This window comes from Antedon bifida, chromosome 9, assembly GCF_963402885.1.
Source record: "Antedon bifida chromosome 9, ecAntBifi1.1, whole genome shotgun sequence".
In the NCBI taxonomy this organism is placed as follows: domain Eukaryota; kingdom Metazoa; phylum Echinodermata; class Crinoidea; order Comatulida; family Antedonidae; genus Antedon; species Antedon bifida.
In genome coordinates, this window is record NC_136234.1 from 7,347,670 (window position 1) to 7,359,791 (window position 12,122).

The 12,122-nt window shown below is 33.0% G+C and overlaps 2 protein-coding genes across 2 annotated transcripts; both read right to left on the minus strand.

Annotated features, from left to right (window-relative positions):
- Positions 1-1,988: 1,988 nt before the first annotated feature.
- Positions 1,989-8,674, minus strand: LOC144852760 (crooked neck-like protein 1). The gene is made up of 14 exons (XM_078710726.1): positions 8,543-8,674; positions 8,027-8,116; positions 7,636-7,790; positions 7,445-7,528; positions 7,068-7,298; positions 6,608-6,797; positions 6,282-6,443; positions 4,821-5,021; positions 4,392-4,532; positions 4,007-4,153; positions 3,541-3,735; positions 3,294-3,449; positions 2,911-3,003; positions 1,989-2,732 (listed from the first exon to the last, which is right to left on the minus strand). Exons 1-14 carry the CDS (start codon positions 8,585-8,587, stop codon positions 2,580-2,582), a joined length of 2,043 nt encoding a protein of 680 aa, XP_078566852.1. The 5' UTR covers positions 8,588-8,674; the 3' UTR covers positions 1,989-2,579.
- A 782-nt stretch (positions 8,675-9,456) lies between these two features.
- On the minus strand, positions 9,457-12,100 carry LOC144851465 (N-alpha-acetyltransferase 20-like). The gene is made up of 6 exons (XM_078708954.1): positions 11,991-12,100; positions 11,582-11,606; positions 11,114-11,204; positions 10,637-10,772; positions 10,302-10,438; positions 9,457-10,054 (listed from the first exon to the last, which is right to left on the minus strand). Exons 1-6 carry the CDS (start codon positions 12,041-12,043, stop codon positions 9,969-9,971), a joined length of 528 nt encoding a protein of 175 aa, XP_078565080.1. The 5' UTR covers positions 12,044-12,100; the 3' UTR covers positions 9,457-9,968.
- Between the last annotated feature and the right edge of the window lie 22 nt (positions 12,101-12,122).

The window sequence follows — 12,122 nt, forward strand, 5'->3', positions numbered from 1 at the left end:
TTACAAAAATGATCAACAAGACGGTATTAGATCTATCTATTTAAAGATGTATTGTCAACGAAAACATGAATAGTAAAGATAAAAATTAGACTTTGAATAAAGTTATCACTTTCGTAGAAAGAAAAACGAGACAAAATGTCACTAAAATAAACGGTTTTAACCATTGGCTTGTAGACAATCTAACTTGTTTTGCTTTAAATTATGTTTTTTTCAGGTAAATAAAAAATGGAAAATTGATAGGTTTATGGTTGGAGTTTCCAAGATTCAAATTATTAATAAATTACGGAATTATTTATATTTACATATTTTTAATATTAATAAAAATAAAGTTTTTTTTTAATCATTTGATGAACAAGAACGTAAAATGAGATGCGACATCCCCGCGGGGACACAAACAATGGTAACTAAAAACTTCAAAGGGTGACCCGACCAACGTCACTTCGACGGAGTACTGGTACGTCGACTTTGGTATAAAATATGATGAGTTGTCAATCAACTTTTCTCCTATTTATTCGTTACTAAAAATGATATTAAACGACTTATATGGATATTAAATAGTAAATAATTATTAATAAGTAATAGTAATTACAATGGAACTTACAATTGACCGATTCTCACTGATCCGATTGCACTGTTTACTTAACGGTACTGAACGGAAGTTACACAAATATTATAATCTTTGATTGTAAATATCGTCACGTGTGGTTTGCGGTAAAATCCGTTACAATGTGCCTTACTAAACATACATGGATAGACTGCAGAACATTCCACGAATTTCATTTCATTTAATAATAATTTAGCCCTCAAATACAAATTGGGCGGATATCCGACCTCCAATACAGTATCGCCTATATCGTAGACACCGTAATTTACACCGTAAGGCATGTTCCAACTTTTTGAACAATGACCAATCCCGACGCGATTAACTGTCCCTTTTGATTGGTCAATTCCGTTGCGCCTACGCGCGCCGTTGCGGTGCGCCTCGTGGGAAGAACCAGCGTGATTGAAATTGAGGTGCGGTTACGTCCAAGTTGGAACCATCATCCACCTCTTATTTTAGTAGCGAAACGCTTTAAGTCATTGTCTGACACGGAGACAATTCGAATAGTAAACCTTTATCAACAATTATATTATCAACATTATTATTTCAGAACAACCCACCCCAGCCCCCGCCCCCAACCCCTCGTCGCTTTAATTCAAAATCCTAGATCAATCGATCACTAATGAAAAACGATCAATTGGTATTAGTTTTCATTGAGGCAATTTACGTATTAATGAGTATTTAGCGTAAATAAAACGTTTGATGATTGATTTGAATATTCTCACTACATAGTACTAAGTACTCACGCTTGGTGCCCTTAAATGGTATAATGTATTGTTTCTACCAGTCCGAGCTACATACCGGCCTATTTGATGTTCAATCAACCATGCAATTATTATGTACAATTGAATGTATTGTTTTTGATGACAAGAGTTGAGTAAAACAACTACAGTATAGGCTTTTTTATTGGAATAATCATAAACCAAATACAAAAACGTATCAATGACGGCCACGCCCACTTTGACTACAACCAGTAATATACAGTATGATGATTGGTCGGTTTCTAGGGAGTTGGTACTACTGTATAGAGATATTATTTAGGTTCACCCGTACAGTTTTCTTACTCCATGGTTCAGTATAAAGATGTAGAAAACGTATGATAAATAAATAATAATTTTTTTTTCTTGATTGTATGATGTGACCATGAAGTATTATAGGTACAGCACACAAACCTAAAAAATGTTGATGTAACTAATTCATGTTATTAAATACTAAATTAAATTTCCAAGAGGCGAAAATAAAAAATGGGATCGAAAAAAACCTGTCAATTTGTGTTCCCACCACGCGCGTGTATCTCTACCATTTTGGTGGGCCGTGATTTTAGTAGAAAAAATTATTCTCAACCATACAGATAATAGAAAAAAAAATTGAAAGTGACTGACAATGATATATTACAAAAAATTGTTTATTACAAGTGTTTTTTTTACAGTATCTAACCATACAATCCATTTAAACTTTTTGTCAACTTTTTATGATACAGTATTACAAAATTGCATTAATACATACAGTATAGTCCCAGGGGGGCGAAATGAGGGGGTGGGATTATGCTTGGATTGCATTAACAATCAATGGAATTGAGGGGGTGAAGCATGGGATTATACCCCAGTCATAAATAGTAATAAAGTCAACATACTAAACTTTTATTGAAATGAGTGGCCGATACTCATCACAGATATGTTTTGATGATGTGATCATTATAATTAAATATATATAAGAATTTATTTTGTTTTAGTCTCCAATGCTATAACATAAATTTACGGTACTTCTTTTCTTGGCGCAACAATACAAATGTAATGTATGGTACCATGCTTAATTTCATTTATTTGGTTTGGGTTGGTTGGTTTGGGTGTCGCAATCTGTACAAACTTTTCTGTGTTTTAATATGCTAATAATCAATATCTTGTTGCAGATCATTCTAGCTTTATTAAGTCTTCTTGGAAGTTGGAAAGTTTGTGTAATTTTAAGTTTTCAACATGATTCATTGGTCGTCTTCATCTTCTTCTTCATTCTTTGGTTTGTCTGTTTGGTCTTTCTTCCATCTCTTAGCCAGTGCCAATAGTTTGAGACTTGGTTGGTTAGCTTCATCAGTTGGGAAAATATAATCATAATACTCTTCCCAACCGGCATCAGACTAATAATAATAAATACATATAAATATGTTGATCCTGCCATATAAAATGTTCCTATACATATAAATGAAATTATCCGTGCCATGTTATCTTTTAAACATATTAGAGATATTAAGTAACTTTACCCATACATGTAATAACTTTGCTATGTAAACATAAAAGAAATATAATAAAAATTACCCCATCTTCTGTTTCAATTTTCCTTCGTTTCTTTACTCTCTTTGGCATTTCTTTTCTTATCTTTTCTTGTGTTTCCACATCTCCATACTCATCCTAAAATAGAATCAGGAATGCTAATTTTTTATTCTACCACTGAAACACCTCCCATGTCTCCTGATAAGTATGGGGGTTTCACAATTACTCCATTATATATGATATAGAAATAAACATAACATATAAATGTTAGGCTCTATTACTTTTAACCGTTTAATCCTGACCTAGTGTCAGGAATGTAACTCACTGTTTCTACTCCACCCTATAAGCCTTACATGAGACATAGTTTATAAGTATATAATTTATCCATCATTGGCGAGTTAGTTGCTGTCAGATATAATGCGACTCACCTCAAAGTCTTTCCATGACTCAAGCAGCATCAATCGCTCCTCTTTCTCATCAGAATGTCTCAATGACTTGTTAGCTTTTTCATAAATCTTCCTACATTCAAGCACTGCTTCCGTAGTGCCCAGTGACAACTCAAATTGAGAAAAGCTTATCCAAACCTTTATATAAAAAGGAAGAAAAAATTTAGAAATAAAACCTCCCTATTGGAATGTAGATGCAATGACCATCTATGTTGTTTCACCTTCTTACCTTAACATGTTGTGTTCTTTCAAGTAACCTATGATACAAATCCCTTGTTCTGTTATATTCTTCTTGTTCGATTTCAAAATCAATGTATGCTTTCCACAACATTTCTGGCATGTCGAGTTTAGCCTGATTGATTGCAAGCTCATAGAGGGCACGAGCTCGAACCTCGTCTCCAAGAATACTCTCTAGCTCGGCGTACTGTTAATGATAAAGTACAGCATATTAACAGGTCAATGAATAATGGTTCTAAATTTGTATAGCGTATAATACAAATAGTCTGTATGCGCTGTGGACTCAGATGTTACACTTTTCAACTACATGCTTCTCCACTAAGGGTCACGTCTTGTCAGTGCTATAAGGCACTCTCTCATCTGTCCACGACACAGTGCCTGAGTTTTGATAAACTAAATTTAAACTAATTTAGTGGTACATTTTATCAGTGTTATACTTAATTACAAGCAATCTTTACCTTCATCCAAGTTGTACAATTTTCAGGATGAAATTCTAAGAATTTTTCGTACAAGATCCGACAACGATCAAACTCTCGAAGTTGTAATTCCAGCTCAATATAGCCTTTGAATATTTTGTCCTTTGGACATTTACCAATAGCAAAACCCTACAAAAAGAATTAATTTGTAAAACAATTGTAGAAATAAAACATATTCTAAGAATTAGAACTCTATCTATCTATCTGTCTATACTATCAAAAAAATGTGATGTGCCCATATATGGACATAATGATGTCATATCACTACCATTTAGGCACATCACACTTTTTTGTCAAGCTAGTTGGATAGTCTACAGTAGACTAGGCTTTAAAGCCGAGTTAAACTAAACGAGATGAGGGCACTTACTAAAGCTTTTCTAGCTGCTTGCAGTTCTTTCTGCCTGACCTCAAACTGAGCATACAAAAGCCAAATCTTTGCAAATGTGAACTTCTTGTGTGGAATTAAATCTATACATGCTTTGTACACTTGCCTCGTTCTCTCCATATCCTGAGGAGAAGGAGGAAAAAACAATTGTTGATAAATTAATGAAACCAACTAGCAACAGCAGTTCTGACTCTCCCAATACCAATAAAAGGTCCCAAATTCTTTTGTATTATTAAAATCACATTCGGAGTTAGGCCATTCTAAGGGTATCCTGTATTGGGAGAGATGGCTGTAAGTGGAGACAATAAGGGTGACCTGGGTAAATTGGTGACATACCCAACAATTGTCCAAGTAATTAATAACTAGGCCTGAATGGACCATAAGCTAAATTCCATTATTATATTAAGTTACCTTAGCTTCCAACTCTTCATACAATGCATAATTGATCCATAAGTAGATGTAGCGTCTCCACAACCGCTTGTCAGGGGTTGGTGGCACATTTGCTATAGCTCTCTCATACACATCTCGTATCACTTCCTCATTGTTATCGGACTCTACCAATCTCAAGTAGTCAAACCATGAGTCGTAATTATTTGGGTTCGCCTTAACCTCCTACGGATAAAACAACAAGTATTGTCAAAATATATAATATTAATTGTTAGTATATCACTGAACGGTTTAGAATTTCTTCTATACCTGCTAAGTTAAAAAAATGTACATAAAGAAAATGATAGCATGAACAAAATAGAAAGTTGTTCTTTCCAATAAAATAAACTAAAATACAACAGAACACAATTATTTATTTAATTGTGGGATAATAGTAAACCAAGAATTAAAAGCAACCATTATTGTAATAATAATATATTATATAACACCTAAATAAATACCTGTCATTTGATTGGACGATTGTGGGTCACATGGCGTGCAATAGTACGCACTATTAAACGATCGTTTAATAGTACTTTTTGAAACATTTTTGTGTACGAAAAAAAAAACGTTTCAAGGATGAAGAAAAATCTAGTATACAAATTACTGTGAAATACAACAGCGCCACCTGTCGTCTGGTCTCAGTTTCATTTGTAAACACCACCGCGAGATATGCAACAGCAGCAGATAACTGATATTTGTGTATATATGTACTAATTTCATTCAAAAAGGCATTTAAATTAGCTTTAGATCGTTTTTAGGATTTTGATTAATTAATGGGGACATCCCTACAAGACGTGGAATTGTTGGAAAAACCATAATTAGCCTAGATAAGTTCCAATTGTCTGTCAAAGTTTTGCCTTTCAGCCAAGCTAGTACTAGGCTACTAGGCTACTAGGTCTAGCCTAGGCCAGGCTAGTATTAGGCTAGGCCTAGTCTAGGCATTTTAGCCCTGCTAGGCCTAAGATTGTTTGGTCGTTTGTTGACATAATTAACACTAAAGTAGGTGTGTTTATAAAATCCATATAAATATAACATTTAATATAATATTAAAAACCAAATGTTACTGTTTTTAATCAATGTGAATGAAATGTAGGCCTTTGGCTAGGGCTACCTTACCTTATTTGATTCAAATGACAGGAATCTATTTAGATGTTATATAAAACAAATAATGAATGTTTTATATTCGTGTAATAGTACAAATAATGGCATTTGGTGAATGATGAAATGTTGATATATAACCTTTCATCATTCACCTCATGCCATTATTTGTACCATTACACTCATAAACATTCATTATTTGTATAATATATTTATTACACTAATCCAACATTATGTAGTTTTGCTTATTAATTATAATAATATTCAATCATTTTAATGAATTAAAAAAAAAATTAAAATTATATTGAATTTAAAAATATCACTTAATACTAATTATGTTGTTACCTCTTCATATTGGAACTTTCTTTTGCTCACTATAACGTCTTCAATTCCTTCCCTGTCTCCGTATTTCTTTTCCAATATCGTATAATTTTTAAACAAATTTTGAGCATGTTCTTTAGGAATATGTTCAAGTGCGTACTTATAAATAACACGAGATCGCTCAAACTGTAATCAAAATAACAAACTTGATTAATAAACAAGATACAACATCTTAAATATTGTTTAAAGGTTTGCATGGTGAATAACCATTAGTAAAGGAAGGTTTGCGGTACACCAAGCATTTCCAAAAAGAAATAAAGCAAAGAATGAAATAGTCAACAAATTTATACCTCTTTCTGTCTTTCTTCAAATTTAGCAAATGATACAAATAGATTTTCATCCATGTTATCTTCTCCAAAAAAATCAATCGCTCGTTCATATACAGACCGTGCGTTACTGGAAAAACTGTTGTGGTCCTCAAAATTTGCATATTTGATCCAGTTCTTAATGATTGGATGCACAATGATAAGTAAAATACATGTTAAAGAAAATATTTTATTTATTTTTTACATTTGTTTTATTATAAAATATTGCAATAAATAAGTGCAGGGTTGTATATCACGACTCTTTCAACTCAACTTCCTAAGCCTCAAATGAGACTTGTAAAAATGATGATAAATTATAAAAATAGTTTATCCATCCTGTAATTGGCGAGTTACTCGCTGTTGGACGCGTATGAAATAAAAAAAAAACTGAAATAAAACTATGCTAAGCATTGCAGCTAAGCATTAAAGGATATGTCGTTCATAGATGTTACGGACCCGTTCAAACTCTTTATATCTAAGTTCAAACTTAATATATGTAAACCATGGCTGTTCTTCTGGTTCCCATTCCATCCAGCGCTCAAACACTTGACGTGCTCCAGCCACATTCCCCAGCATCTCTTCCATATACGTGTATTTGTACCAGAATTGGTTTGCACGTGGTAGAATGGTTATTGCTCTGTCCCAGATATTTCGTGCATGATTCACTTGCCGATTCCTGTGGTAAAAAACAATTTGTTAGTACTCTAGCATTTCTAAGTACTTTAAAACTTCAAATAGCTATAACTAAGTTGGAATCAGGCAATTTGAACAAGGTTGTCTTCTTTGAGAAAATAAAAATGCACTTTAAAATAAAATACTTACTTCATTTCCATCTCAGCGTACTTGAGCCAAATTCCAACATTTCGATGATCAACATCCAAAGCACGTTCATAAATGGATCTAGTTCTGTAATATTAAATAAAGGAAAGAAGTGTTATATCCCTCTTTAAAGACTAATAATAAATATAAATCGGTAAATTCAATAGAGTACAATAATAATTCCGTTACAATACCTATCAATTTCTTTCTGACTTTCTTCCCACTGTGCATACTTGATCCAATTGCCCATAACAGTCCGGTTCTTACGCAAGTTGTCTTCAAATTCTTTCCGCTTTCTCAACCTAAAATCTTGTAACTCATCAGGATCTGTAATTTTTTGTCGTGGTGGCTAGTGTATAAAATAAAGTTTCTCTACTGTCAGTAATTATTGGGAAAAGCAGATCGATAAAAATGTAACAAAAATATTTTATTAAAATGTATTCAACCACTTTGAAAGTACTCTTAAATTAAATAAGTAACAATGCAGTGGAGTGAAATTATTACCCTTCTTTCTTTTTTTCGAATTTTTTTTTGGTAAATTTTATTAATGATTCTGGTCTTACCCATGTTAAGTATCGTACTTACTGGTGGTTGGTGCTCAAGTTCTCGTTCTTTAGCTTCTCGTAAAATTTGCTCCGCTGTAATCTGCATTTCAGCTGGCATTTTATTTTTAACCTTGAAAATGAATTAATAAATAATAAGACTTAAATGATAATCCTCTATGCCTATATATTTTTTTTTGCAATTATCAAATGTTACATAAAAATATATATAATTAGGCCTAGGCCTAATTATTAAAACATAACATTGTCATTATATTAATAATTGTATTATTTCATTATATTTATATTATTATATATATTATATGTAATTCTAGTACGACATAACTTGATTTACCATAATAATACGAACGATACAACAAACTATCGGCTAGGCCCATGTTGTTGTCATCTTTTTGTTTTCAAACCATCGACCGTCCGCAGATTCACCGATGTGTCAACGGCATGTGTGAAGGTTGGACATTCAAGACTGGGCCTAGCTTTTGTTTACAGATATTAGGCAATTGCCAAATATATAAAATATTTTAATTAATTAACATACCTTTGCCACTTTTGGCACTTTACTCTTTGATGCAGTTGAAGCCATTTTGTTACCGTAAAAATAACAGTACAGTATAAGGAAAAACAAAACGTTCTCTAAACGCTGGCTCGGCGCCTCTCCGAAAAAAATCCAATTCGGATGTGTGCGCTCCAGAGTCGAATTCGTATACCGACTCGTTCCACATGGACTAAAACGCGTTATCTCTTTAATAGTGATCCAAACCTTTGATTAGTTTGTTCTTCTTCAATTCAAGCTGTGCTCATAACTCTGCACTATCAAACTAGTTTGACAAAAAAAAAGTGTGATGTGCCCAAATATGGTAGTGATATGCTTAAATATGGTAGTAACCCATCATCATCCTGGATCATCATGTCACGTCCATATATAATAGGAACATCACATTTTTGGTTGATAGTGTAGACAGAGATTAAGAAAATAGAGAGATAGTAATATCGATTAATATTTCCTTCAATGTGTATTATGTTTAGTGTTCACATCCCGAATCATTAGTGTTCACATCCCGAATCATTAGTGTTCACATCCTGAATCATTAGCGTTCACATCCCAATTTATTAGTGTTCACATCCTGAATCAGTAGTGTTCACATCCCAAATCATTAGTGTTCACATCCCAAATTATTTGTGTTCACATCCCAAATCATTAGTGTTCTCATCCCAAATCATTAGTGTTCACATCCCAAATCATTTGTGTTCACATCCTAAATCATTAGTGTTCACATCCCAAATCATTTGTGTTCACACACCAAATCATTAGTGTTCACATCCTAAATCATTTGTGTTCACATCCCAAATCATTAGTGTTCACATCCTAAATCATTAGTGTTCACATCCTAAATCATACCAATTCATTACTTTTTATTGAGGTGCATGTAGACATTTTCATAATCATCACAAAAACACTTGTAATTTATCAAATATAATTTATTTGAAGCATCATAACTCAAACATAAATTACTTGTTGATGGGCGTAATGAATGCTTGCCTTAAATCTAATTTTGCACCGTTGAAAAAAATATATGGTGGAAGTACAGTATTAGAAACACTAGGATTCACATCTGCAAATTGATGTTTTAAATGAAATAGAACAAAGATGACAACAAACACAGACAATGTGTCTGACCATTCAATACATTTTGTTACTTGCATTTTGCATTGAATCTTGAAAACTGATTTAAAAAAAAATCATCACTGTATTTGGAAACCTGTTGCAACCAGTATTTGGAAACTTGTATGGAACGTTCTGTCTGTGTCTTGGTCAAATGACCTTATATTTGTTGATATAAAAACTAGCACACTCGTGTATCAACCATCAAAATTATGAATTATTTCTTTAAAAATAATTCCACCATTCAGTTGAAAACATCCATGACACAATGAGCAAACATAAATTCATAATGAATTTTCTGTCATTCAACATCTTCAGGTCTAACAGGATCTTTAATTGGCTTCATTGATTTCTTTTCTTTATCTCTGGAACAAGCCTTCCGCATATCTATAAAATATTAAAAACAAAAGTAAAATAAACTAAATAAAAGTGTTTCTATAATAAACTGTGTCTCTAGAGGTCTGTCTACACTATTAAACTTTCTGTGACAAAAAAATGTGATGTGCCCATATATGGACATGTCATATCACTACCATTTTTGGGCATATCACTACCATATTTGGGCATATCACTAACATATTTGGGCACAGGTTTTATAGAGTTTATGTTTTCCTGCTCACAAGCTAATACTCACCAAAAGCATCTTCATCCGGATCTCCCGAGTAATACTCAAGTACTCGTCGATAGATCACATATCCAAGACGTTCGTACATTGATGTTGCTACTTTGTTTGAAACTCTCACAAATAAGTCGACAAAAAATGCTTTTTTTCTAGACAAGATATATATAAGAGAACATTAATTGCTAGTTTCAATTGACTACTTAGCAATTTTAAGTGATTAAACCTATTTTATTTTCACATACAGTAGGAAATGAAAACAATCAAAACAGTTTGTTATGGTTGTGTTTACAGAACATAAAATGGTATTACGATATTAATTATTATAACACAACTAAATATAAACTTACTGTTCAGAAACATCTTCTAGAATGTTCATTAATGTGGCTGCTAACCCCAAACGTCTGTATTCTGGTGCCACTGTCAAGGCAGTCACATGACCATGCCACGTTTCCTGGGCAACAGAACCCTCTGCTTTACCCATTACTGCAATATAAGCAAAAGTTTGTTAACTTTGGCAATTATAAATGAAGGCAAGATCCGGGTTAGGTGAGATGACGGTAGGGCTATGGTGCATCTATTTGGTGCTAATGCTTTTTTAAATGAATCACACAATTATCAGCATTTAAACGATCCATCTGATTGGTTAAACTGATCTATAGACAATCTTATTCTGTTTTAAATTTTCCATTCCACAAAATCCAATAATTAGGAGACAAGTGTGTATAAATAAAAATTCTAACCCCTGCAATCTAGGCCTATACTAAATCATATCACATAAAAAAATGTACTACTACCCACCACTTACTAAAAAGATAGTGACTTACTGTATCCCATAATCCGGCCACATGGCGCCTCGCAGACTTTAAAGTACTCAGGCCAATGGGCTAAGTACTGCAGGTAGAATGGTATCCCATACTATCAATCAATTTAACGAATAATAATAATATTTTATATATTTCACAGTTGGCATGCTCACTGACAAGTAAGTATGGGCTATCATGCGTTTATAACTCATATTTAGTTCAAGTTAGGTGTACACCATTGGTGACAGTATATTTTAAAGTGATCGATCTAATTCCTTTTATTTAACAAGATAAATATAATCAACCAAGAAGGCAAACGTAAATAACAATTTTGCAAACTAATATGGTATTACATAATAATAGTATAAAGTACTAACTAGGCCTAATAATAGTATATTTTATATAAATTTAACGTTTAATTAATGCTGAAATAAAAAGTTTACTGACAGAAACTATTTCGTATTTATTAAAATTGTAAATAAAGGATACAGTCTCAGTTAATGGATCCAAATTCCTAGAAGATAGAAACAAAGCTGGTTATACAGTGTAATACAGTATAGTACTATATATTCGCGTCAACTGTGATGTGTAACGCGTTTATTGATTCACGATAAAAAATAACTTATTTCTTGTGTAGGAAAGGAAATATATAAATTAGATTTACAATTTTGTTAACGTTAATAGCATTAAGTCACAAAACACTACCGTCAGTAGAATAGGCCTAATAGATACCACCACAACATTTAGCATATACACGCCCGGAGGAGCTTTGTACGCGCGGTGAGGAATCAACTGCTTCGTGGAAGGGCCAGGCCTAGAAAAACGCACGGATATACAGTACTTATAGAGGCTTAATCTTACTGCTTCACACAAATGAGATAAACACTATTGAACTTACACATTATTAAACCGAAATAAGTCATCACAAGTAAACGGCCGAACGGTAGTCATACTGTTTTGCTCTCTCCCTCCAAGAATAAAGTTGGTTCAAACTCGTCCAAATAGCACAACAAACAAACTCGTACCCAAA